The following is a 25,487-nucleotide window of genomic DNA, read 5'->3' as shown; positions in this document are numbered from 1 at the left end:
AGCAGCAGCCCTCACCCACTGTGTCTGCAGCAGCACACTCTCACTCACTCAGCAGCAGCAGCAGCCTCACACACTTACTCTCCCCCAGCAGCCCTCACACACTGAGTCTGCATCAGCACAGTCTCCTCACACACTTTCTTCTCCCACACATGCGCTCTTAATCACACTTACTCCACTAGCTGCGGCAGCAGCGGCCGACACTCACTCTCACTCACTCCTACACATACACCGGCGGCAGCAGCAATCCTCTTGCTGAATGCTCCGCTCCTCTTGATGCTCTGCCCGCTCAGATCGGCCCCGACTTCCGCCGCTTCCCTTCCGGTTTCCGTCACCAGCGCTCCGCGTTCTCCCATTAATACAATATTAAAAACATTTATTACATGAAGGTAGCAGTAATACAACAGATGACAATAATACAGGTTGAGTATCCCTTATCCAAAATGCTTGGGACCAGAAGTATTTTGGATATCGGATTTTTCCGTATTTTGGAATAATTGCATACCATAATGAGATATCATGGCGATGGGACCTAAGTCTAAGCACAGAATGCATTTATGTTTCATATACACCTTATATACACAGCCTGAAGGTCATTTTAGCCAATATTTTTTATAACTTTGTGCATTAAACAAAGTGTGTGTACATTCACACAATTCATTTATGTTTCATATACACCTTATACACATAGCCTGAAGGTCATTTAATACAATATTTTTAATAACTTTGTGTATTAAACAAGATTTGTGTACATTGAGCCATCAAAAAACAAAGGTTTCACTATCTCACCCTCACTGAAAAAATACCGTATTTCGGAATATTCCGTATTTCGGAATATTTGGATATGGATACTCAACCTGTACTACGTTTACACCGATGACATAGAAATTATATGAGTCTTATTCAGGTGAGTGAGAGTCTCCTGGTTTTGTGGGTACTGCGTACCAACCCTACGCATTCGTCCAAACGGACTTCCTCGAGGGTAGATGAAGAACACTGGGTGGAAGAACAAAGGAATTAGAAGGTGGATACATTGATTCAAGGATAGGTGCAATCAATTCCTTCCTTAAAATACATACCAATGTAAAAGGTATATAGGCCCTCATTCCGAGTTGATCGGTCGCAAGGCGAATTTAGCAGAGTTACACACGCTAAGCCGCCGCCTACTGGGAGTGAATCTTAGCTTCTTAAAATTGCGACCGATGTATTCGCAATATTGCGATTACTAACTACTTAGCAGTTTCAGAGTAGCTCCAGACTTACTCTGCCTGTGCGATCAGTTCAGTGCTTGTCGTTCCTGGTTGACGTCACAAACACACCCAGCGTTCGCCCAGGCACTCCCACCGTTTCTCCGGCCACTCCTGCGTTTTTTCCGGAAACGGTAGCGTTTTCAGCCACACGCCCCTGAAACGCCGTGTTTCCGCCCAGTAACACCCATTTCCTGTCAATCACATTACGTTCGCCGGAGCGATGAAAAAGCCGTGAGTAAAATTACTTTCTACATAGCAAAGTTACTTGGCGCAGTCGCAGTGCGAACATTGCGCATGCGAACTAAGCGGGTTTTCATTGCGATGCGATGAAAAATACCGAGCGAACAACTCGGAATGAGGGCCATAGTTCTCACATACGGTGTGAACTTTGTTATAATTCTGATCACCAATCCTATTCAGTGTGGGGTAATAGAGTCAAATTCTACAGAGATAAAGAAGTCATATTTTTACTTAGAACTAGGGTTAATGAAAATGTAATAATTAGTAACGTTAGAAGGAATAGGTACAAACCAAAGTAGTTAGAATAGGATACTTTATCCAAATGATGATTACAATTCTCCAGAAATAATTGTAAAAAAGGACCAGTGGGATATATGTATATTGGTTTTATATAAATAAACTCTCCGAACCTAGGTTTTTTTTTTACTTATGTTTATTTTTTTGTGCATACAACGTATTGTCACTTTCAAATAATCTAAGGTATATAGCTAATGGATTCTATTATTCATAATACTTAGGTTTTTCACCCAAGTTTCCTCCATTTTATTATACACTTCTCATTTTATACCAGTGGTTCCCATACTGGCACCCTGAGATGCTTTTGGGCACTTGCAGGAGTGTCCCAGTTTGGTGGTCCAGGACCAATTTAAATTATTTATGGTCAATGTGATAGGAAAGACCACTGCTTATGGCGTCATAAATATGTGGACAAACTGAAGTGAATCCTATCCCACACCACATAACTGAACCTTTTCTTCTTCTTTTTAATCTCTTAATAATAAACTTTTGGCTTAGGGGTGCCGTGAAAAAAATTAATAGTCTAGGGCAGTGGTTGTCAAACTCAGTCCTCACAGTTCACATTTTGCAGGTTACCCAGCAGGTGCACAGTTATATTCATTACTCACTGATACATTTTAAAAGGTCTACAGGTGGAGCTAATTATTTCACTTGTGATTCTGTGAGACCTACAAAACATGCACTGTGTGGGGTCCTGATGACTGAGTTAGAGAACATGTGGTCTAGAGCATCGTGATTCAAAAAAAGTTTGGGAACCACGGTCTAATACAGTCCCTCTCTCACAGTCTCCGTTCAGCAACTGACCTGAGATTTACATTCCCCACTTGTTACCCTTCTCTACAAAAATTCCTACATTCCACACCCCGGGTTCACTACGGCTGGCCGGCAGTCGGGCTCCCGGCGTCCAGCATACCGGCGCCGGGAGGCCGACCGCCGGCTTACCGACAGTGTGGCGAGCGCAAATGAGCCCCTTGCGGGCTCGCTGCGCTCGCCACGGGCACGGTGGCGCGCCACACTATTTTATTCTCCCTCTATGGGGGTCGTGGACCCCCACGAGGGAAAATAAGTGTCGGTATGCCGGCGGTCGGGCTCCCGGCGCCGGTATACTGAGCACCGGGAGCCCAACCGTCGGCATACAGAAGACCACCCCACACCCCACCTATGTAAACTTTAGGCTCCCACAGACCCAATCATATTCTCTCCCAGCCTATGTACAACAATAGTCTTTTATCGAAAGTCTGCTGTTTCCCCACCTAAACCCTTTCTGGACAGATCTCACCCATTTCTCCATTTGGTGTGGTACCCTTTTCTCCTTTGTCGGCCCCCTCACTCCGTTCTTGTATTAATATTTCTCCTCCCAATTAGATTCTAAACTCAGATGGGCAAAGCCCTATTTCCCCCTGTATTTGTTTCTGTTCCCATCTTGCCTCAATGAGAGTGCTTGTTTTTGCTTCTCTTGCTGTTCTATTACCTAATGTATAACATATAAGCCAGATTTATCAAGCCTTGGAGAGTGATAAATTGCACGGTGATAAAGTACCAAAAAATCAGCTCCTGTTATTTTTCAAACCCAGCCTGTAACATGGCAGTTAGGAGCTGATTGGCTGGTACCTTATCACTGTGCTATTTATCACTCTCCAAGGCTTTATCAATCTGATCCATAATTCCCTACTGTGTGCTACTGGAGAACATTTTTGTACCCTTTACCTGAACAATGATAACAGTTTACTTGTTTACAAGTGACTGTAATACCCCTTTTACACCGCCAGCATATAACACGGGTTATTGCACATGAACGTGCATAACCCGTGTTGCTGGTTGGTGTAAAAGGGCAGAGTTGGAATAATGGGTCAAGTGACCCGGTATTCCAACTCGGGTAGTTTGCAGGATTGAACGTGTGTTCAACCCGGCAAACTCTGCTGTGTAAACGGTAGCTGGGTCGCATCGACCCGGCTTCTCGTTTACAGTGAATGTACAGGCAGCGCTCAGAGATCATGTGATTTCCAAGCGCCACCCCCGCCGCGTCATCAGTGATGTCAACAACCCGACAAAAAGCCGTGTTGGCAAATGCGGTGTGAAACGGGCCTGATGTGGGTCACAACCGGGTAGCACCCGTGACAGGCTCCTGGCTGCAACCCACGAACTTTGGTCTAAAAGAGGTATAAGAAGCATGTCATGTCTGTGTTCATGTATTCTCTGTGTCTGTGTTCTGCTATTACAAAGTAGCAAGATAAGTAACACCTTCCTGAATTTTCTGCATATCAGCTTTTAGGATAAAAGACCCTATAATTGTCTTCTGACCTATATTGTCTTCTGAGTATTTCTTGGACCATTCTTGAAATTCAAAACATTCCCATCATTATTATTTCTCATTCTGCTCATGTATGAACATTTCTCTTTTAAAACATTGTGAAATGGATACTAATTAAGGCCCAAAGCCCCCAATCATATGCAGAATTATTTAACTACTGTACAGTTCAGAAAAAAAATGAGGGCAACTTAACTTTTCTTTATTGTTTCAAATATTTTATATAATCTGCAAATAACAATATAAAGAGCTTCTTGGCTGAGAATAGATAACATGTTGGTGTGTACTTTAGAACTTTAAGTATCAATCTCTGAAAAACAGCAAGCAAATATAAAAAAGTTCCTCAACACCCTATTTCTCATAAATGTGTTTCTTGTCCAGCAGTTTAAAAAAAAAGAAAAACCCCAAAATTAAAGGCTATATTCATGGAGACCTGGCAAAGGGATGGTATTATTCTTTGTGTGATTTTAGATTAGTCATTCTGATAAGAGCTCTAGTATTTGCCCAAGTATTTTCATATACTGCCAGATGGTACCAGACTGTTACTCTCCACTTATAAAGCAATCACTTAAGCAAAACACAGTTATGGTATTAAAAGAAGCAGCTAAGATTTTTCTTGGCTTCAAATATAAGTAATGTTATATGTGCTCAACTTTTAAACTCTCAGTTTATGTACTGAAATTGTATTTCGATGCTATCATATCTATTCCCCTTGTGATGGGCTGTGGCTTCTATCTTTGCACTCCGTGTCAACGTTTAGCAATTCAAATTGGAGTTAAAAAAAATAAATACAAAAATTAAAAGAGAAGATGCAATTTAATAAAATAAGACATCAGAAAAGATTTTAAACCTACCGGTAAATCTTTTTCTCGTAGTCCGTAGAGGATGCTGGGGACTCCGTAAGGACCATGGGGATAGACGGGCTCCGCAGGAGACATGGGCATTTTAAGAATGAACTTTAGGTATGGGTGTGCACTGGCTCCTCCCTCTATGGCCCTCCTCCAGACCTCAGTTAGAGAAACTGTGCCCAGAGGAGACGGACAGTACGAGGAAAGGATTTTTGTTAATCCAAGGGCAAGATTCAAACCAGCCCACACCATTCACACCGTATAACTTGTGATAAACTAACCAGTTAACAGTATGAAAACAACATAGCATCAGTCCGAGACCGATGAAATTATAACATAACCCATTAGTAAGCAAAACTATATACAAGCCTTGCAGAAGTAATCCGCACTTGGGATGGGCGCCCAGCATCCTCTACGGACTACGAGTTAAAGATTTACCGGTAGGTTTAAAATCTTATTTTCTCTTACGTCCTAGAGGATGCTGTGGACTCCGTAAGGACCATGGGGATTATACCAAAGCTCCCAAACGGGCGGGAGAGTGCGGATGACTCTGCAGCACCGATTGAGCAAACAGGAGGTCCTCCTCAGCCAGGGTATCAAACTTGTAGAATTTTGCAAAAGTGTTTGAACCCGACCAAGTAGCAGCTCGGCAAAGCTGTAATGCCGAGACCCCTCGGGCAGCCGCCCAAGAAGAGCCCACCTTCCTAGTGGAATGGGCCTTGACCGATTTTGGTAACGGCAATCCAGCCGTAGAATGAGCCTGCTGAATTGTGTTACAGATCCAGCGAGCAATAGTCTGCTTTGAAGCAGGAGCGCCAACCTTGTTGGCTGCATACAGGACAAACAGTGCTTCTGTTTTTATGACTTTAGCCGTTCTGGCCACGTAAATTTTCAAAGCCCTGACCACATCAAGGAACTCGGAATCCTCCAAGTCTAGCGTAGCCACAGGCACCACAATAGGTTGGTTCATATGAAAAGATGACACCACCTTAGGCAGAAATTGAGGACGGGTCCGCAATTCCGCTCTATCCATATGGAAAACCAGATAGGGGCTTTTATGAGACAAAGCCGCCAATTCCGACACTCGCCTAGCCAAAGCCAAGGCTAACAACGTGACTACCTTCCAAGTGAGATATTTTAACTCCACCGTTTTAAGTGGCTCAAACCAGTGCGACTTAAGGAAACTCAACACCACATTAAGGTCCCAAGGCGCCACCGGAGGTACAAAAGGAGGCTGAATATGCAGAACTCCCTTCACAAAAGTCTGTACTTCTGGGAAAGAAGCTAATTCTTTCTGAAAGAAAATAGATAAGGCCGAAATCTGAACCTTAATGGAGCCTAATTTTAGGCCCATATTCACTCCAGTATGTAGAAAGTGTAGTAAACGGCCCAGATGGAATTCATCCGTAGGAGCATTCCTGGCCTCACACCAAGAAACATACTTTCGCCATATACGGTGATAATGTTTAGCTGTCACGTCCTTCCTAGCCTTTATCAGAGTAGGAATGACCTCATCCAGAATGCCCTTTTCCGCTACGATCCAGCGTTCAACCGCCATGCCGTCAAACGCAGCCGCAGTAAGTCTTGGAACAGACAGGGCCCCTGTAGCAACAGGTCCTGCCTTAGAGGAAGAGGCCACGGATCGTCTGTGAGCATCTCCTGCAGATCCGGATACCAGGCCCTTCACGGCCAATCTGGAACAATGAGAATTGTCTGTACTCCTCTTTTTCTTATTATTCTCAACACCTTTGGGATGAGAGGAAGAGGAGGAAACACATTAACCGACTGGAACACCCACGGTGTCACTAGGGCGTCCACAGCTACCGCCTGAGGGTCTCTTGACCTGGTGCAATACCTCTGCAGCTTTTTGTTGAGGCGGGACGCCATCATGTCTATCTGGGGCAGTCCCCACTGACTTGCAATCTGTGAGAAGACTTCCTGATGAAGTCCCCACTCTCCTGGATGCAGGTCGTGCCTGCTGAGGAAGTCTGCTTCTCAGTTGTCCACTCCCGGAATGAACACTGCTGACAGTGCGCTTACATCATTTTCCGCCCAGCGAAGAATCCTGGTGGCTTCCGCCATTGCCACTCTGCTCCTTGTGCCGCCTTGGCGGTTTACATGAGCCACTGCGGTGATGTTGTCTGACTGAATCAGAACTGGTAGGTCGCGAAGTAAGGTCTCCGCTTGATGAAGGGCGTTGTATATGGCCTTCAGCTCCAGGACGTTGATGTGAAGACAAGCCTCCTGACTTGTCCAAAGTCCTTGGAAGTCTCTTCCCTGTGTGACTGCTCCCCAACCTCGGAGGCTCGCATCCGTGGTCACCAGAACCCAGTCCTGAATGCCGAACCTGCCGCCCTCTAGAAGGTGAGCACTCTGTAGCCACCATAGGAGAGATACCCTGGCCCTGGGGGACAGGGTGATCATCCGATGAATCTGTAGATGTGACCCGGACCACTTGTCCAGTAGGTCCCATTGGAAGAACCTGCCGAAGGGAATGGCCTCGTACGATGCCACCATCTTTCCCAGGACTCGAGTGCAGTGATGCACTGACACCTGTTTTGGCTTCAATAGGTTCCTGACCAGGGTCATGAGTTCCTGAGCCTTTTCTATCGGAAGGTAAACCCTTTTCTGGTCCGTATCCAGAATCATGCCCAAGAAGGTCAGACGAGTCGTAGGAACCAACTGCGACTTCGGGATATTGAGAATCCAGCCGTGTTGCTGTAACACTTTCAGTGAAAGTGACACGCTGCTCAGCAACCGCTCTCTTGATCTCGCTTTTATGAGGAGATCGTCCAAGTACGGGATAATTGAGAAACCCTGCTTGCGCAGGAGCACCATCATTTCCGCCATTACCTTGGTGAAAATCCTCGGGGTCGTGGATAGCCCAAACGGCAACGTCTGAAATTGGTAATGACAATCCTGTACTGCAAATCTCAGGTACGCCTGATGAGGTGGATATATGGGAACATGAAGGTATGCATCCTTTATGTCCAGGGATACCATAAAATCCCCCCCTTCAAGGCTGGCGATGACCGCTCTGAGCGATTCCATCCTGAATTTAAACCTTTTCAAGTATAGGTTCCGGGATTTTAAATTTAAAATGGGTCTGACCGAACCGTCCGGTTTCGGGACTACAAACAGGGTTGAGTAATATCCCCTCCCTTGTTGAAGTAGGGGAACCTTGACCACCACCTGTTGAAGATACAATTTGTGAATTGCATTTAAAACTAGAAGAATCGGCCGGCAGGGCCGATTTGAAAAACCGGCGAGGAGGCACCTCTTCGAATTCCAGCTTGTAACCCTGAGAAACAATTTCTATTGCCCAGGGATCCACTGTGAGTGAACCCAGATGTGGCTGAAAAGTCGAAGACGTGCCCCCACTGGGGCGAACTCCCTTTGCGGAGCCCCAGCGTCATGCGGTGGATTTTGTAGAGGCCGGGGAGGACTTCTGTTCCTGGGAACTAGCTGTGTTGTGCAGCTTTTTCCCCCTGCCCTTACCTCTGGCCAGAAAGGACGCACCACATACTTTCTTGTTTCTCTGTGACCGCAAGGACTGCATTAGATAATGTGGCACTTTCTTAGGCTGTGAGGGAATATAAGGCAAAAAATTGGATTTACCAGCTGTAGCTGTGGAGACCAGGTCCGAGAGACCTTCTCCAAACAATTCCTCACCCTTGTAAGGTAAACCCTCCATATGCCGTTTTGAGTCGGCATCACCTATACATTGTCGGGTCCATAGGACTCGTCTAGCAGAAATCGACATGGCGTTGACTCTAGAACTCAGTAAACAAATGTTTCTTTGAGCATCTCTCATATATAAGACAGCATCTTTTATATGTCCTAGGGTCTATAAGATAGTATCCTTATCCAGGGTCTCAATCTCCGCTGATAAGGTATCTGTCCACGCTGCCACAGCGCTACAAACCCAAGCCGACGCAATAGCCGGTCTGAATAAAGTACCAGAATGTGTGTGAATGGACTTCAAAGTAACCTCCTGCTTGCGATCAGCATGATTCCTTAGGGTAGCCGTATCTTGGGATGGCAGCGCTACATTTTTGGATAAGCGTGTCAACGCTTTGTCCACCCTAGGGGAGGATTCCCATCGTATCCTGTCCTTTGCCGGGAAAGGATACGCCATAAGAATCCTTTTGGGAATCTGCAGTTTTTTGTTTGGAGATTCCCACGCTTTTTCACACAACTCGTTCAGCTCATGAGAAGGGGTAAAGGTTACCTCAGGTTTCTTTTCCTTATACATGTGTACCCTCGTGTCAGGGACCGGGGGTTCCTCTGTGATATGCAAAACATCTTTATTGCAATAATCATATATCGAATACATTTAGCCACTTTTGGCTGTAACTTTGCATCAACGTAGTCGACACTGGAGTCAGAATCCGTGTCGGTATCAGTGTCTACTATTTGGGATAGTGGGCGCTTTTGAGACCCCGAAGGTCCCTGCGACATAGGGACAGACATGGGTTGACTCCCTGGCTGTTCCCTAGCCTCAGCTTTGTCTAATCTTTTGTGCAATAAATTCACATTAGCACTTAAAACATTCCACATATCCATCCAGTCAGGTGTCGGCGTTGTCGACGGAGACACCACATTCATTTGCTCCACCTCCTCCCTAGGAGAGCATTCTACCTCAGACATGTCGACACACGCGTACCGACACACCACACACACACAGGGAATCCTCTTATCTGAAGACAGTTCCCCCACAAGGCCATTTGGAGAGACAGAGATAGAGAGTATGCCAGCACACACCCAGCGCTAATGACCCAGGAAAAAACACAATATGTTTACCCAGATAGCGCTGTAATCTGTATATTGCGCCAATTATGTGCCCCCCCCCCTTCTTTAAAACCCTCTTTCACCGTGGATAAGCAGGGGAGAGTCCGGGGAGCTTCCTCTCAGCGCTGTGCTGTGGAGAAAATGGCGCCGGTGAGTGCTGAGGAAGAAGCCCCGCCCCCTCGGCAGCGGGCTTCTGTCCCGCTCAAATATCGAAAAAACCTGGCTGGGGCTCTTTATATACACATTTGCCAGAAAAGAGGTTTTATTGCTGCCCAGGGCGCCCCCCCTGCGCCCTGCACCCTTACAGTGACTGCCGTTTGTGTGTGCTGTGTGGGAGCAATGGCGCACAGCTTTACTGCTGTGCGTTACCTCAGTGAAGATCTGAAGTCTTCTGCCGCCTCTGAAGTCTTCTTTCTTCTCATACTCACCCAGCTTCTATCTTCCGGCTCTGCGAGGAGGACGGCGGCGCAGCTCTGGGATGGACGGCGAGGGTGAGACCTGCGTACCAATCCCTCTGGAGCTAATGGTGTCCAGTAGCCTAAGAAGCAGAGCCTTGAAACTCACAGAAGTAGGTCTGCTTCTCTCTCCTCAGTCCCTCGATGTAGGGAGTCTGTTGCCAGCAGGCTCCCTGAAAATAAAAAACCTAACAAATATACTTTCTTTTAGGAAACTCAGGAGAGCTCCCTGCAATGCACCCAGTCTCCTCTGGGCACAGTAGCAAACTGGAGGAGGGGCATAGAGGGAGTAGCCAGTGCACACCCATACCTAAAGTTCTTTCTTAAAGTGCCCATGTCTCCTGCGGAGCCCGTCTATTCCCATGGTCCATACGGAGTCCCCAGCATCCTCTAGGACGTAAGAGAAAAAAATATTTTTGTTTTAAAATTTGTTGAATATTTTATAACCAAGCATTAATAATTAATATGGTCTAATTTAAAATGATTTCTAATTTTTTATTTTATTTGCAACTTAACATTTTTCTGTAAACTTTCTAGTACACTATACAACTTTTCTGACCTGAAGCATAGCCCTCATCTGCCCATTTCACATACAGTAGCTCTGAAAATAAGAATTTACTTACCGATAATTCTATTTCTCGTAGTCCGTAGTGGATGCTGGGGACTCCGTAAGGACCATGGGGAATAGCGGCTCCGCAGGAGACAGGGCACAAAATAAGAATTTACTTACCGATAATTCTATTTCTCGGAGTCCGTAGTGGATGCTGGGGTTCCTGAAAGGACCATGGGGAATAGCGGCTCCGCAGGAGACAGGGCACAAAAAGTAAAGCTTTCCGATCAGGTGGTGTGCACTGGCTCCTCCCCCTATGACCCTCCTCCAAGCCTCAGTTAGGTACTGTGCCCGGACGAGCGTACACAATAAGGGAGGAATTTTGAATCCCGGGTAAGACTCATACCAGCCACACCAATCACACCGTACAACTTGTGATCAAACCCAGTTAACAGTATGATAACAGAGGAGCCTCTGAAAGATGGCTTCCTAAACAATAACCCGAATTAGTTAACAATAACTATGTACAATTATTGCAGATAATCCGCACTTGGGATGGGCGCCCAGCATCCACTACGGACTCCGAGAAATAGAATTATCGGTAAGTAAATTCTTATTTTCTCTATCGTCCTAGTGGATGCTGGGGTTCCTGAAAGGACCATGGGGATTATACCAAAGCTCCCAAACGGGCGGGAGAGTGCGGATGACTCTGTAGCACCGAATGAGAGAACTCCAGGTCCTCCTTAGCCAGAGTATCAAATTTGTAAAATTTTACAAACGTGTTCTCCCCTGACCACGTAGCTGCTCGGCAAAGTTGTAATGCCGAGACCCCTCGGGCAGCCGCCCAAGATGAGCCCACCTTCCTTGTGGAGTGGGCCTTTACAGATTTAGGCTGTGGCAGGCCTGCCACAGAATGTGCAAGTTGGATTGTGCTACAGATCCAACGAGCAATCGTCTGCTTAGACGCAGGAGCACCCATCTTGTTGGGTGCATACAATATAAACAACGAGTCAGATTTTCTGACTCCAGCTGTCCTTGCAATATATATTTTTAATGCTCTGACAACGTCCAGTAACTTGGAGTCCTCCAAGTCACTTGTAGCCGCAGGCACTACAATAGGCTGGTTCAGATGAAATGCTGACACCACCTTAGGGAGAAAATGCGGACGAGTCCGCAGTTCTGCCCTGTCCGAATGGAAAATCAGATATGGGCTTTTGTAAGATAAAGCTGCCAGTTCTGACACTCTCCTGGCCGAAGCCAGGGCTAGTAACATGGTCACTTTCCATGTGAGATATTTTAAATCCACCTTTTTTAGTGGTTCAAACCAATGAGATTTTAGAAATTCCAAAACCACATTGAGATCCCACGGTGCCACTGGAGGCACCACAGGAGGCTGTATATGCAGCACTCCCTTAACAAAAGTCTGGACTTCAGGAACTGAAGCCAATTCTTTTTGAAAGAAAATCGACAGGGCCGAAATTTGAACCTTAATAGATCCCAATTTGAGACCCATAGACAATCCTGATTGCAGGAAATGTAGGAATCGACCCAGTTGAAATTCCTCCGTCGGAGCACTCCGATCCTCGCACCACGCAACATATCTTCGCCAAATGCGGTGATAGTGTTGCACGGTTACTTCCTTCCTTGCTTTAATCAAAGTAGGAATGACTTCTTCCGGCATGCCTTTTTCCTTTAGGATCCGGCGTTCAACCGCCATGCCGTCAAACGCAGCCGCGGTAAGTCTTGAAACAGACAGGGACCCTGCTGAAGCAAGTCCCTCCTTAGAGGTAGAGGCCACGGATCTTCCGTGATCATCTCTTGAAGTTCCGGGTACCAAGTCCTTCTTGGCCAATCCGGAACCACTAGTATCGTTCTTACGCCTCCTTGCCGTATAATTCTCAATACTTTTGGTATGAGAGGCAGAGGAGGAAACACATACACCGACTGGTACACCCAAGGCGTTACCAGCGCGTCCACAGCTATTGCCTGCGGATCTCTTGACCTGGCGCAATACCTGTCCAGTTTTTTGTTGAGGCGAGACGCCATCATGTCCACCATTGGTCTTTCCCAACGGGTTACCAGCATGTGGAAGACTTCCGGATGAAGTCCCCACTCTCCCGGGTGAAGGTCGTGTCTGCTGAGGAAGTCTGCTTCCCAGTTGTCCACTCCCGGGATGAACACTGCTGACAGTGCTATCACATGATTCTCTGCCCAGCGAAGAATCCTTGCAGCTTCTGCCATTGCACTCCTGCTTCTTGTGCCGCCCTGTCTGTTTACATGGGCGACTGCCGTGATGTTGTCCGACTGGATCAACACCGGTTTTCCTTGAAGCAGAGGTTCTGCCTGGCTTAGAGCATTGTAGATTGCTCTTAGTTCCAGAATGTTTATGTGAAGAGACGTTTCCAGGCTCGTCCACACTCCCTGGAAGTTTCTTCCTTGTGTGACTGCTCCCCAGCCTCTCAGGCTGGCGTCCGTGGTCACCAGGATCCAATCCTGTATGCCGAATCTGCGGCCCTCCAATAGATGAGCACTCTGCAACCACCACAGAAGAGATACCCTTGTCCTTGGAGACAGGGTTATCCGCTGGTGCATCTGAAGATGCGACCCTGACTATTTGTCCAACAGATCCCTCTGGAAAATTTGTGCATGGAATCTGCCGAATGGAATTGCTTCGTAAGAAGCCACCATTTTTCCCAGGACTCTTGTGCATTGATGTACAGACACCTTTCCTGGTTTTAGGAGGTTCCTGACAAGCTCGGATAACTCCTTGGCTTTTTCCTCCGGGAGAAAAACCTTTTTCTGAACCGTGTCCAGAATCATCCCTAGGAACAGCAGACGAGTTGTCGGCATTAACTGGGATTTTGGAATATTCAGAATCCAGCCGTGCTGTTTTAGCACTTCTTGAGACAGTGCTAATCCCCTCTCTAGCTGTTCTCTGGACCTTGCCCTTATTAGGAGATCGTCCAAGTATGGGATAATTAATACGCCTTTTCTTCGAAGAAGAATCATCATCTCGGCCATTACCTTTGTAAAGACCCGAGGTGCCGTGGACAATCCGAACGGCAGCGTCTGAAACTGATAGTGACAGTTTTGTACAACGAACCTGAGGTACCCCTGGTGTGAGGGGTAAATTGGAACGTGGAGGTACGCATCCTTGATGTCCAAGGACACCATAAAGTCCCCTTCTTCCAGGTTCGCTATCACTGCTCTGAGTGACTCCATTTTGAACTTGAACTTCTTTATGTACAGGTTCAAGGACTTCAGATTTAGAATAGGTCTTACCGAGCCGTCCGGCTTCGGTACCACAAATAGAGTGGAATAATACCCCTTACCCTGTTGTAGAAGAGGTACCTTGACTATCACCTGCTGAGAGTACAGCTTGTGAATGGCTTCCAAAACCGTCTCCCTTTCGGAGGGGGACGTTGGTAAAGCAGACTTCAGGAAACGGCGAGGCGGATCTGTCTCTAGTTCCAACCTGTACCCCTGAGATATTATCTGCAGGATCCAGGGATCTACCTGCGAGTGAGCCCACTGCGCGCTGAAATTCTTGAGACGACCGCCCACCGCCCCCGAGTCCGCTTGAGAAGCCCCAGCGTCATGCTGAGGCTTTTGTAGAAGCGGGGGAGGGCTTCTGTTCCTGGGAAGGAGCTGCCTGTTGGTGTCTCTTCCCCCTTCCTCTGCCTCGTGGCAGATATGAATATCCCTTTGCTCTCTTGTTTTTAAAGGAACGAAAGGGCTGCGGTTGAAAAGTCGGTGTCTTTTTCTGTTGGGGAGTAGCTTGAGGTAAAAAGGTGGATTTCCCGGCTGTAGCCGTGGCCACCAAATCTGATAGACCGACTCCAAATAACTCCTCCCCTTTATACGGCAAAACTTCCATATGCCGTTTTGAGTCCGCATCGCCTGACCACTGTCGCGTCCATAAACTTCTTCTGGCCGAAATGGACATAGCACTTACCCGTGATGCCAGTGTGCAGATATCCCTCTGTGCATCACGCATATAAAGAAATGCATCCTTTATTTGCTCTAAAGACAGTAAAACATTGTCCCTATCCAGGGTATCAATATTTTCAATCAGGGACTCTGACCAAGCTACTCCAGCACTGCACATCCAGGCTGTCGCTATAGCTGGTCGTAGTATAACACCTGTATGTGTGTATATACTTTTTTGGATATTTTCCATCCTCCTATCTGCTGGATCTTTAAGTGCGGCCGTCTCAGGAGAGGGTAACGCCACTTGTTTAGATAAGCGTGTGAGCGCCTTGTCCACCCTAGGAGGTGTTTCCCAGCGCGCCCTAACCTCTGACGGGAAAGGGTATAAAGCTAATAACTTCTTTGAAATTAGCATCTTTTTATCGGGGGCAACCCACGCTTCATCACATACATCATTTAGTTCTTCTGATTCAGGAAAAACTATAGGTAGTTTTTTCACACCCCACATAATACCCTGTTTAGTGGTACCTGTAGTATCAGCTAAATGTAACGCCTCCTTCATTGCCAAAATCATATAACGTGTGGCCCTACTGGAAAATACGGTTGATTCGTCACCGTCGCCACTGGAATCAGTGCCTGTGTCTGGGTCTGTGTCGACCGACTGAGGCAAAGGGCGTTTTACAGCCCCTGACGGTGTTTGAGGCGCCTGGACAAGCACTAACTGATTGTCCGGCCGTCTCATGTCGTCAAACGACTGCTTTAGCGTGTTGACACTATCCCGTAATTCCATAAATAAAGGCATCCATTCTGGTGTCGACCCCCTAGGAGGTGACATCCCCATATTTGGCAATTGCTCCGCCTCCACACCAATATCGTCCTCATACATGTCGACACACACGTACCGACACACAGCAGACACACAGGGAATGCTCTTAACGAAGACAGGACCCCACTAGCCCTTTGGGGAGACAGAGGGAGAGTTTGCCAGCACACACCAAAAGCGCTATATATGACAGGGATAGCCTTATAATAAGTGCTCCCTGTATAGCTGCTTTTATAATATGATTTTTGCCACTATTTTGCCCCCCCTCTCTTGTTTTACCCTGTTTCTGTAGTGCAGTGCAGGGGAGAGACCTGGGAGCCGTCCTGACCAGCGGAGCTGTGTAAGGAAAATGGCGCTGTGTGCTGAGGAGATAGGCCCCGCCCCTTTTCCGGCGGGCTCGTCTCCCGCTCTTTAGTGTATTCTGGCAGGGGTTAAATATCTCCATATAGCCCCCGGAGGCTATATGTGAGGTATTTTTTAGCCAAATAGGTTTTCATTTGCCTCCCAGGGCGCTCCCCTCCCAGCGCCCTGCACCCTCAGTGACTGCCGTGTGAAGTGTGCTGAGAGGAAAATGGCGCACAGCTGCAGTGCTGTGCGCTACCTTTAGAAGACTGAGGAGTCTTCTGCCGCCGATTCTGGACCTCTTCATGTTTCAGCATTTGCAAGGGGGCCGGCGGCGAGGCTCCGGTGACCATCCAGGCTGTACCTGTGATCGTCCCTCTGGAGCTGATGTCCAGTAGCCAAGAAGCCAATCCATCCTGCACGCAGGTGAGTTCACTTCTTCTCCCCTAAGTCCCTCGTTGCAGTGATCCTGTTGCCAGCAGGACTCACTGTAAAATAAAAAACCTAAGCTAAACTTTCTCTAAGCAGCTCTTTAGGAGAGCCACCTAGATTGCACCCTTCTCGGCCGGGCACAAAATCTAACTGAGGCTTGGAGGAGGGTCATAGGGGGAGGAGCCAGTGCACACCACCTGATCGGAAAGCTTTACTTTTTGTGCCCTGTCTCCTGCGGAGCCGCTATTCCCCATGGTCCTTTCAGGAACCCCAGCATCCACTAGGACGATAGAGAAAAGTAAAAGCTTTAGGATCAGGTGGTGTGCACTGGCTCCTCCCCCTATGACCCTCCTCCAAGCCTCAGTTAGGATACTGTGCCCGGACGAGCGTACACAATAAGGAAGGATTTTGAATCCCGGGTAAGACTCATACCAGCCACACCAATCACACTGTACAACCTGTGATCTGAACCCAGTTAACAGCATGATAACAGCGGAGCCTCTGAAAAGATGGCTCACAACAATAATAACCCGATTTTTGTAACAATAACCATGTACAAGTATTGCAGACAATCCGCACTTGGGATGGGCGCCCAGCATCCACTACGGACTACGAGAAATAGAATTATCGGTAAGTAAATTCTTATTTCTCTGACGTCCTAAGTGGATGCTGGGGACTCCGTCAGGACCATGGGGATTAGCGGCTCCGCAGGAGACAGGGCACAAAAGTAAAAGCTTTTAGGATCAGGTGGTGTGCACTGGCTCCTCCCCCTATGACCCTCCTCCAAGCCTCAGTTAGATTTTTGTGCCCGGCCGAGAAGGGTGCAATCTAGGTGGCTCTCCTAAAGAGCTGCTTAGAGTAAAAGTTTTGTTAGGTTTTATATTTTCAGTGAGTCCTGCTGGCAACAGGCTCACTGCATCGAGGGACTTAGGGGAGAGAAGTGAACTCACCTGCGTGCAGGATGGATTGGCTTCTTAGGCTACTGGACACCATTAGCTCCAGAGGGAGTCGGAACACAGGTCTCACCCTGGGGTTCGTCCCGGAGCCGCGACGCCGACCCCCTTGCAGATGCCGAAAAATGAAGAGGTCCAGAAACCGGCGGCAGAAGACTTTTCAGTCTTCATAAGGTAGCGCACAGCACTGCAGCTGTGCGCCATTGTTGTCAGCACACTTCATAGCAGCGGTCACTGAGGGTGCAGGGCGCTGGGGGGGGCGCCCTGGGCAGCAATGATAGTACCTTATTCTGGCTAAAAATACATCACATATAGCCCCTGGGGGCTATATGGATGTATTTAACCCCTGCCAGGTCTCAGAAAAACGGGAGAAGAAGCCCGCCGAAAAGGGGGCGGGGCCTATTCTCCTCAGCACACAGCGCCATTTTCCCTCACAAAAATGCTGGTGGGAAGGCTCCCAGGCTCTCCCCTGCACTGCACTACAGAAGCAGGGTTAAAACAGAGAGGGGGGGCACTTATTTGGCGATATGACTATATATATTAAAATGCTATAAGGGAAAAACACTTATATAAAGGTTGTCCCTGTATAATTATAGCGTTTTTGGTGTGTGCTGGCAAACTCTCCCTCTGTCTCCCCAAAGGGCTAGTGGGGTCCTGTCCTCTATCAGAGCATTCCCTGTGTGTGTGCTGTGTGTCGGTACGTGTGTGTCGACATGTATGAGGACGATGTTGGTGAGGAGGCGGAGCAATTGCCTGTAATGGTGATGTCACTCTCTAGGGAGTCGACACCGGAATGGATGGCTTATTCAAGGAATTACGTGATAATGTCAACAGAGACGGCCGGCAAACAAAATAGTACCTGTCCAGGCGTCTCAAACACCGTCAGGGGCTTTAAAACGCCCATTTACCTCAGTCGGTCGACACAGACATAGACACTGATTTCAGTGTCGACGGTGAAGAAACAAACGTATTTTCCTTTAGAGCCACACGTTACTTGTTAAGGGCAATGAAGGAGGTGTTACATATTTCTGATACTACAAGTACCACAAAAAAAAAAATAAGAATTTACTTACCGATAATTCTATTTCTCGGAGTCCGTAGTGGATGCTGGGGTTCCTGAAAGGACCATGGGGAATAGCGGCTCCGCAGGAGACAGGGCACAAAAGTAAAGCTTTCCGATCAGGTGGTGTGCACTGGCTCCTCCCCCTATGACCCTCCTCCAAGCCAGTTAGGTACTGTGCCCGGACGAGCGTACACAATAAGGGAGGAATTTTGAATCCCGGGTAAGACTCATACCAGCCACACCAATCACACCGTACAACTTGTGATCTAAACCCAGTTAACAGTATGATAACAGCGGAGCCTCTGAAAAGATGGCTCACAACAATAATAACCCGATTTTTGTAACTATGTACAAGTATTGCAGATAATCCGCACTTGGGATGGGCGCCCAGCATCCACTACGGACTCCGAGAAATAGAATTATCGGTAAGTAAATTCTTATTTTCTCTATCGTCCTAGTGGATGCTGGGGTTCCTGAAAGGACCATGGGGATTATACCAAAGCTCCCAAACGGGCGGGAGAGTGCGGATGACTCTGCAGCACCGAATGAGAGAACTCCAGGTCCTCCTTAGCCAGGGTATCAAATTTGTAGAATTTAGCAAACGTGTTTGCCCCTGACCAAGTAGCTGCTCGGCAAGGTTGTAAAGCCGAGACCCCTCGGGCAGCCGCCCAAGATGAGCCCACCTTCCTTGTGGAATGGGCATTTACATATTTTGGCTGTGGCAGGCCTGCCACAGAATGTGCAAGCTGAATTGTATTACACATCCAACTAGCAATAGTCTGCTTAGAAGCAAGAGCACCCAGTTTGTTGGGTGCATACAGGATAACAGCAAGTCAGTTTTCCTGACTCCAGCCGTCCTGGAACATATTTTCAGGGCCCTGACAACATCTAGCAACTTGGAGTCCTCCAAGTCCCTAGTAGGTGCAAGGCACCACAATAAGCTGGTTCAGGTGAAACACTGACACCACCTTAGGGAGAGAACTGGGGACGAGTCCGCAGCTCTGCCCTGTCCGAATGGACAAACAGATTTGGGCTTTTTTGAGAAAAAACCACCAATTTGACACTCGCCTGGTCCAGGCCAGGGCCAAGAGCATGGTCACTTTTCATGTGAGATGCTTCAAATCCACAGATTTGACTGGTTTTAAACCAATGTGATTTGAGGAATCCCAGAACTACGTTGAGATCCCACAGTGCCACTGGAGGCACAAAAGGGGGTTGTATATGCAATACTCCCTTGACAAACTTCTGGACTTCAGGAACTGAAGCCAATTCTTTCTGGAAGAAAATCGACAGGGCCGAAATTTGAACCTTAATGGACCCCAATTTGAGGCCCATAGACACTCCTGTCTGCAGGAAATGCAGGAAACGACCGAGTTGAAATTTCTTTGTGGGGCCTTCCTGGCCTCACACCACGCAACATATTTTCGCCACATGTGGTGATAATGTTGTGCGGTCACCTCCTTTCTGGCTTTGACCAGGGTAGGAATGACCTCTTCCGGAATGCCTTTTTCCCTTAGGATCCGGCTTTCCACCGCCATGCCGACAAACGCAGCTGCGGTAAGTCTTGGAACAGACATGGTACTTGCTGAAGCAAGTCCCTTCTTAGCGGCAGAGGCCATAAGACCTCTGTAAGCATCTCTTGAAGTTCCGGGTACCAAGTCCTTCTTGGCCAATCCGGAGCCATGAGTATAGTTCTTACTCCTCTACGTCTTATAATTCTCAGCACCTTAGGTATGAGAAGCAGAGGAGGGAACACATACACCGACTGGTACACCCACGGTGTTACCAGAACGTCCACAGCTATTGCCTGAGGGTCTCTTGACCTGGCGCAATACCTGTCCCGTTTTTTGTTCAGACGGGACGCCATCATGTCCACCTTTGGTATTTCCCAACGGTTTACAATCATGTGGAAAAAACTTCCCGATGAAGTTTCCACTCTCCCGGGTGGAGGTCGTGCCTGCTGAGGAAGTCTGCTTCCCAGTTTCCATTCCCGGGATGAAACACTGCTGACAGTGCTATCACATGATTTTCCGCCCAGCGAAAAGTCCTTGCAGTTTTTGCCATTGCCCTCCTGCTTCTTGTGTCGCCCTGTCTGTTTACGTGGGCGACTGCCGTGATGTTTTTCCCACTGGATCAATACCGGCTGACCTTGAAGCAGAGGTCTTGCTAAGCTTAGAGCATTATAAATTTACCCTTAGCTCCAGTATATTTATGTGGAGAAAAGTCTCCAGACTTGATCACACTCCCTGGAAATTTTTTCCTTGTGTGACTGCTCCCCAGCCTCTCGGGCTGGGCTCCGTGGTCACCAGCATCCAATCCTGAATGCCGAATCTGCGGCCCTCTAGAAGATGAGCACTCTATAACCACCACAGGAGAGACACCCTTGTCCTTGGATATAGGGTTATCCGCTGATGCATCTGAAGATGCGATCCGGACCATTTGTCCAGCAGATCCCACTGAAAAGTTCTTGCGTGAAATCTGCCGAATGGAATTGCTTCGTAGGAAGCAACCATTTTTACCAGGACCCTTGTGCAATGATGCACTGTTTTTAGGAGGTTCCTGACTAGCTCGGATAACTCCCTGGCTTTCTCTTCCGGGAGAAACACCTTTTTCTGGACTGTGTCCAGAATCATCCCTAGGCACAGCAGACGTGTCGTTGGGATCAGCTGCGATTTTGGAATATTTAGAATCCACCCGTGCTGTTGTAGCAGTATCCGAGATAGTGCTACTCCGACCTCCAACTGTTCCCTGGACTATGCCCTTATCAGGAGATCGTCCAAGTAAGGGATAATTAAGACGCCTTTTCTTCGAAGAAGAATCATCATTTCGGCCATTACCTTGGTAAAGACCCGGGGTGCCGTGGACAATCCAAACGGCAGCGTCTGAAACTGATAGTGACAGTTCTGCACCACGAACCTGAGGTACCCTTAGTGAGAAGGGCAAATTTGGGACATAGAGGTAAGCATCCCTGATGTCCCGGGACACTATATAGTCCCCTTCTTCCTGGTTCGTTATCACTGCTCTGAGTGACTCCATCTTGATTTGAACCTTTGTAAGTGTTCAAAAAAAATTTTTTTAGAATAAGTCTCACCTAGCCTTCTGGCTTCAGTACCACAATATAGTGTGGAATAATACCCCTTTTCTTGTAGTAGGAGGGGTAATTTAATTATCACCTGCTGGGAACACAGCTTGTGAATTTTTTCCCATACTGCCTCCTTGTCGGAGGGAGACCTTGGTAAAACAGACTTCAGGAGCCTGCGAAGGGGAAACGTCTCGACATTCCAATCTGTACCCCTGGGATACTACTTGTAGGATCCAGGGGTCCTGTACGGTCTCAGCGCCATGCTGAGAACTTGTCAGAAGCGGTGGAACGCTTCTGTTCCTGGGAATGGGCTGCCTGCTGCAGTCTTCCTCCCTTTCCTCTATCCCTGGGCAGATATGATCTTATAGGGACGAAAGGACTGAGGCTGAAAAGACGGTGTCTTTTTCTGCAGAGATGTGACTTAGGGTAAAAACGGCGGATTTTCCAGCAGTTGCCGTGGCCCCCAGGTCCGATGGACCGACCCCAAATAACTCCTCTTCCTTTATACGGCAATACACCTTTGTGCCGTTTGGAATCTGCATCACCTGACCACTGTCGTGTCCATAACATCTTCTGGCAGATATGGACATCGCATTTACTCTTGATGCCAGAGTGCAAATATCCCTCTGTGCATCTCGCATATATAGAAATGCATCCTTTAAATGCTCTATAGTCAATAAAATACTGTCCCTGTCAAGGGTATCAATATTTTTAGTCAGGGAATCCGACCAAGCCACCCCAGCTCTGCACATCCAGGCTGAGGCGATCGCTGGTCGCAGTATAACACCAGTATGTGTGTATATACTTTTTATGATATTTTCCAGCCTCCTGTCAGCTGGTCCTTGAGGACGGCCCTATCTATAGACGGTACCGCCACTTGTTTTGATAAGCGTGTGAGCGCCTTATCCACCCTAAGGGGTGTTTCCCAACGCGCCCTAACTTCTGGCGGGAAAGGGTATACCGCCCATAATTTTCTATCGGGGGGAACCCACGCATCATCACACTTTATTTAATTTATCTGATTCAGGAAAAACTACGGTAGTTTTTTCACATCCCACATAATACCCTCTTTTGTGGTACTTGTAGTATCAGAAATATGTAACACCTCCTTCATTGCCTTTAACGTGTGGCCCTAATAAGGAATACGTTTGTTTATTCACCGTCGACACTGGATTCAGTGTCCCTGTCTGTGTCTGTGTCGACCGACTAAAGTAAACGGGCGTTTTAAAACCCCTGACGGTGTTTTTGAGACGTCTGGACCGGTACTAATTGTTTGTCGGCCGTCTCATGTCGTCAACCGACCTTGCAGCGTGTTGACATTATCACGTAATTCCCTAAATAAGCCAACCATTCCGGTGTCGACTCCCTAGAGAGTGACATCACCATTACAGGCAATTGCTCCGCCTCCTCACCAACATCGTCCTCATACATGTCGACACACACGTACCGACACACAGCACACACACAGGGAATGCTCTGATAGAGGACAGGACCCACTAGCCCTTTGGAGAGACAGAGGGAGAGTTTACCAGCACACACCAAAAACGCTATAATTATATAGGGACAACCTTATATAAGTGTTTTCCCTTATAGCATCTTTTTTATATATTTCTAACGCCAAATTAGTGCCCCCCCTCTCTGTTTTAACCCTGTTTCTGTAGTGCAGTGCAGGGGAGAGCCTGGGAGCCTTCCCTCCAGCCTTTCTGTGAGGGAAAATGGCGCTGTGTGCTGAGGAGATAGGCCCCGCCCCTTTTTCGGCGGCCTCGTCTCCCGCTCTTAACGGATTCTGGCAGGGGTTAAATATCTCCATATAGCCTCCGGAGGCTATATGTGAGGTATTTTTAGCCAAAGTAGGTATTCATTTGCCTCCCAGGGCGCCCCCCTCCCAGCGCCCTGCACCCTCAGTGACTGCCGTGTGAAGTGTGCTGAGAGGAAAATGGCGCACAGCTGCAGTGCTGTGCGCTACCTTTAGAAGACTGAGGAGTCTTCTGCCGCCGATTCTGGACCTCTTCTTACTTCAGCATCTGCAAGGGGGCCGGCGGCAAGGCTCCGGTGACCATCCAGGCTGTACCTGTGATCGTCCCTCTGGAGCTGATGTCCAGTAGCCAAGAAGCCAATCCATCCTGCACGCAGGTGAGTTCACTTCTTCTCCCCTAAGTCCCTCGTTGCAGTGATCCTGTTGCCAGCAGGACTCACTGTAAAATAAAAAACCTAAGCTAAACTTTTCTAAGCAGCTCTTTAGGAGAGCCACCTAGATTGCACCCTTCTCGGCCGGGCACAAAAATCTAACTGGCTTGGAGGAGGGTCATAGGGGGAGGAGCCAGTGCACACCACCTGATCGGAAAGCTTTACTTTTGTGCCCTGTCTCCTGCGGAGCCGCTATTCCCCATGGTCCTTTCAGGAACCCCAGCATCCACTAGGACGATAGAGAAAGGGTATTATGTGGGGTGTGAAAAAACTACCTGTAGTTTTTCCTGAATCAGATAAATTAAATGAAGTGTGTGATGATGCGTGGGTTTCCCCCGATAGAAAATTATTGGCGGTATACCCTTTCCCGCCAGAAGTTAGGGCGCGTTGGGAAACACCCCTTAGGATGGATAAGGCGCTCACACGCTTATCAAAACAAGTGGCGGTACCGTCTCCAGATAGGGCCGTCCTCAAGGAAAATATCCTAAGAAGTATATACACACATACTGGTGTTATACTGCGACCAGCGATCGCCTCAGCCTGGATGTGCAGAGCTGGGGTGGCTTGGTCGGATTCCCTGACTAAAAATATTGATACCCTTGACAGGGACAGTATTTTATTGACTATAGAGCATTTAAAGGATGCATTTCTATATATGCGAGATGCACAGAGGGATATTTGCACTCTGGCATCAAGAGTAAGTGCGATGTCCATATCTGCCAGAAGATGTTTATGGACACGACAGTGGTCAGGTGATGCAGATTCCAAACGGCACAAAGAAGTATTGCCATATAAAGGGGAGGAGTTATTTGGGGTCGGTCCATCGGACCTGGTGGCCACGGCAACTGCTGGAAAATCCACCGTTTTTACCCTAAGTCACATCTCTGCAGAAAAAGACACCGTCTTTTCAGCCTCAGTCCTTTCGTCCCCATAAGAGTCATATCTGCCCAGGGATAGAGGAAAGGGAAGAAGACTGCAGCAGGCAGCCCATTCCCAGGAACAGAAGCCCTCCACCGCTTCTGCCAAGTTTCTCAGCATGACGCTGGGGCCGTACAGGACCCCTGGATCCTACAAGTAGTATCCCAGGGGTACAGATTGGAAAGTCGAGACGTTTCCCCCTCGCAGGTTCCTGAAGTCTGCTTTACCAACGTCTCCCTCCGACAGGGAGGCAGTATTGGAAACAATTCACAAGCTGTATTCCCAGCAGGTGATAATCAAAGTACCCCTCCTACAACAAGGAAAGGGGTATTATTCCACACTATGTTGTGGTACTGAAGCCAGAAGGCTCGGTGAGACCTATTCTAAATCTGAAATATTTGAACACTTACAAAGGTTCAAATCAAGATGGAGTCACTCAGAGCAGTGATAGCGAACCAGGAAGAAGGGGACTATAGGGTGTCCCGGGACATCAGGGATACTTACCTCCATGTCCAAATTTGCCCTTCTCACCAAGGGTACCTCAGGTTCGTGGTACAGAACTGTCACTATCAGTTTCAGACGCTGCCGTTTGGATTGTCCACGGCACCCCGGGTCTTTACCAAGGTAATGGCCGAAATGATGATTCTTCTTCAAAGAAAATGGACGACCTCCTGATAAGAGCAAGGTCCAGAGAACAGTTGGAGGTCGGAGTAGCACTATCTCAAGTAGTTCTACGACAGCACGGGTGGATTCTAAATATTCCAAAACCGCAGTTGTTTCCGACGACACATCGGCTGTTCCTAGGGATGATTCTGGACACAGTCCAGAAAAGAGTGTTTCTCCCGGAGAAGAAAGCCAGGGAGTTATCCGAGCTAGTCAGGAACCTCCTAAAACCAGGAAAAGTGTCAGTGCATCATTGCACAAGGGTCCTGGGAAAAATGGTGGCTTCTTACGAAGCGATTCCATTCGGCAGTTTTCACGCAAGAACTTTTCAGTGGGATCTGCTGGAAAAATGGTCCGG

At 47.8% G+C, this 25,487-nt stretch overlaps 1 protein-coding gene across 3 annotated transcripts in view; it reads right to left on the bottom strand.

Annotated features, from left to right (window-relative positions):
- The window catches only part of RAB28 (RAB28, member RAS oncogene family), a 379,144-nt gene that overhangs the window by 91,039 nt on the left and 262,618 nt on the right, over positions 1–25,487 (bottom strand). The window contains exon 5 of one of the 3 annotated variants that reach the window (XM_063922984.1): positions 811–993. The exons of the other annotated variants lie outside the window; for them this stretch is intronic. Within the exon in view, the coding sequence (XP_063779054.1) occupies positions 866–993 (128 nt within the window). The 3' untranslated portion in view covers positions 811–865. Of the gene's footprint in view, positions 1–810; positions 994–25,487 lie in introns of those variants that run through there. 3 annotated transcript variants of the gene reach the window in all.

This window comes from Pseudophryne corroboree, chromosome 1 (genome assembly GCF_028390025.1).
Source record: "Pseudophryne corroboree isolate aPseCor3 chromosome 1, aPseCor3.hap2, whole genome shotgun sequence".
NCBI lineage: Eukaryota > Metazoa > Chordata > Amphibia > Anura > Myobatrachidae > Pseudophryne > Pseudophryne corroboree.
This window is presented reverse-complemented; position numbering and strand designations above follow the sequence as displayed.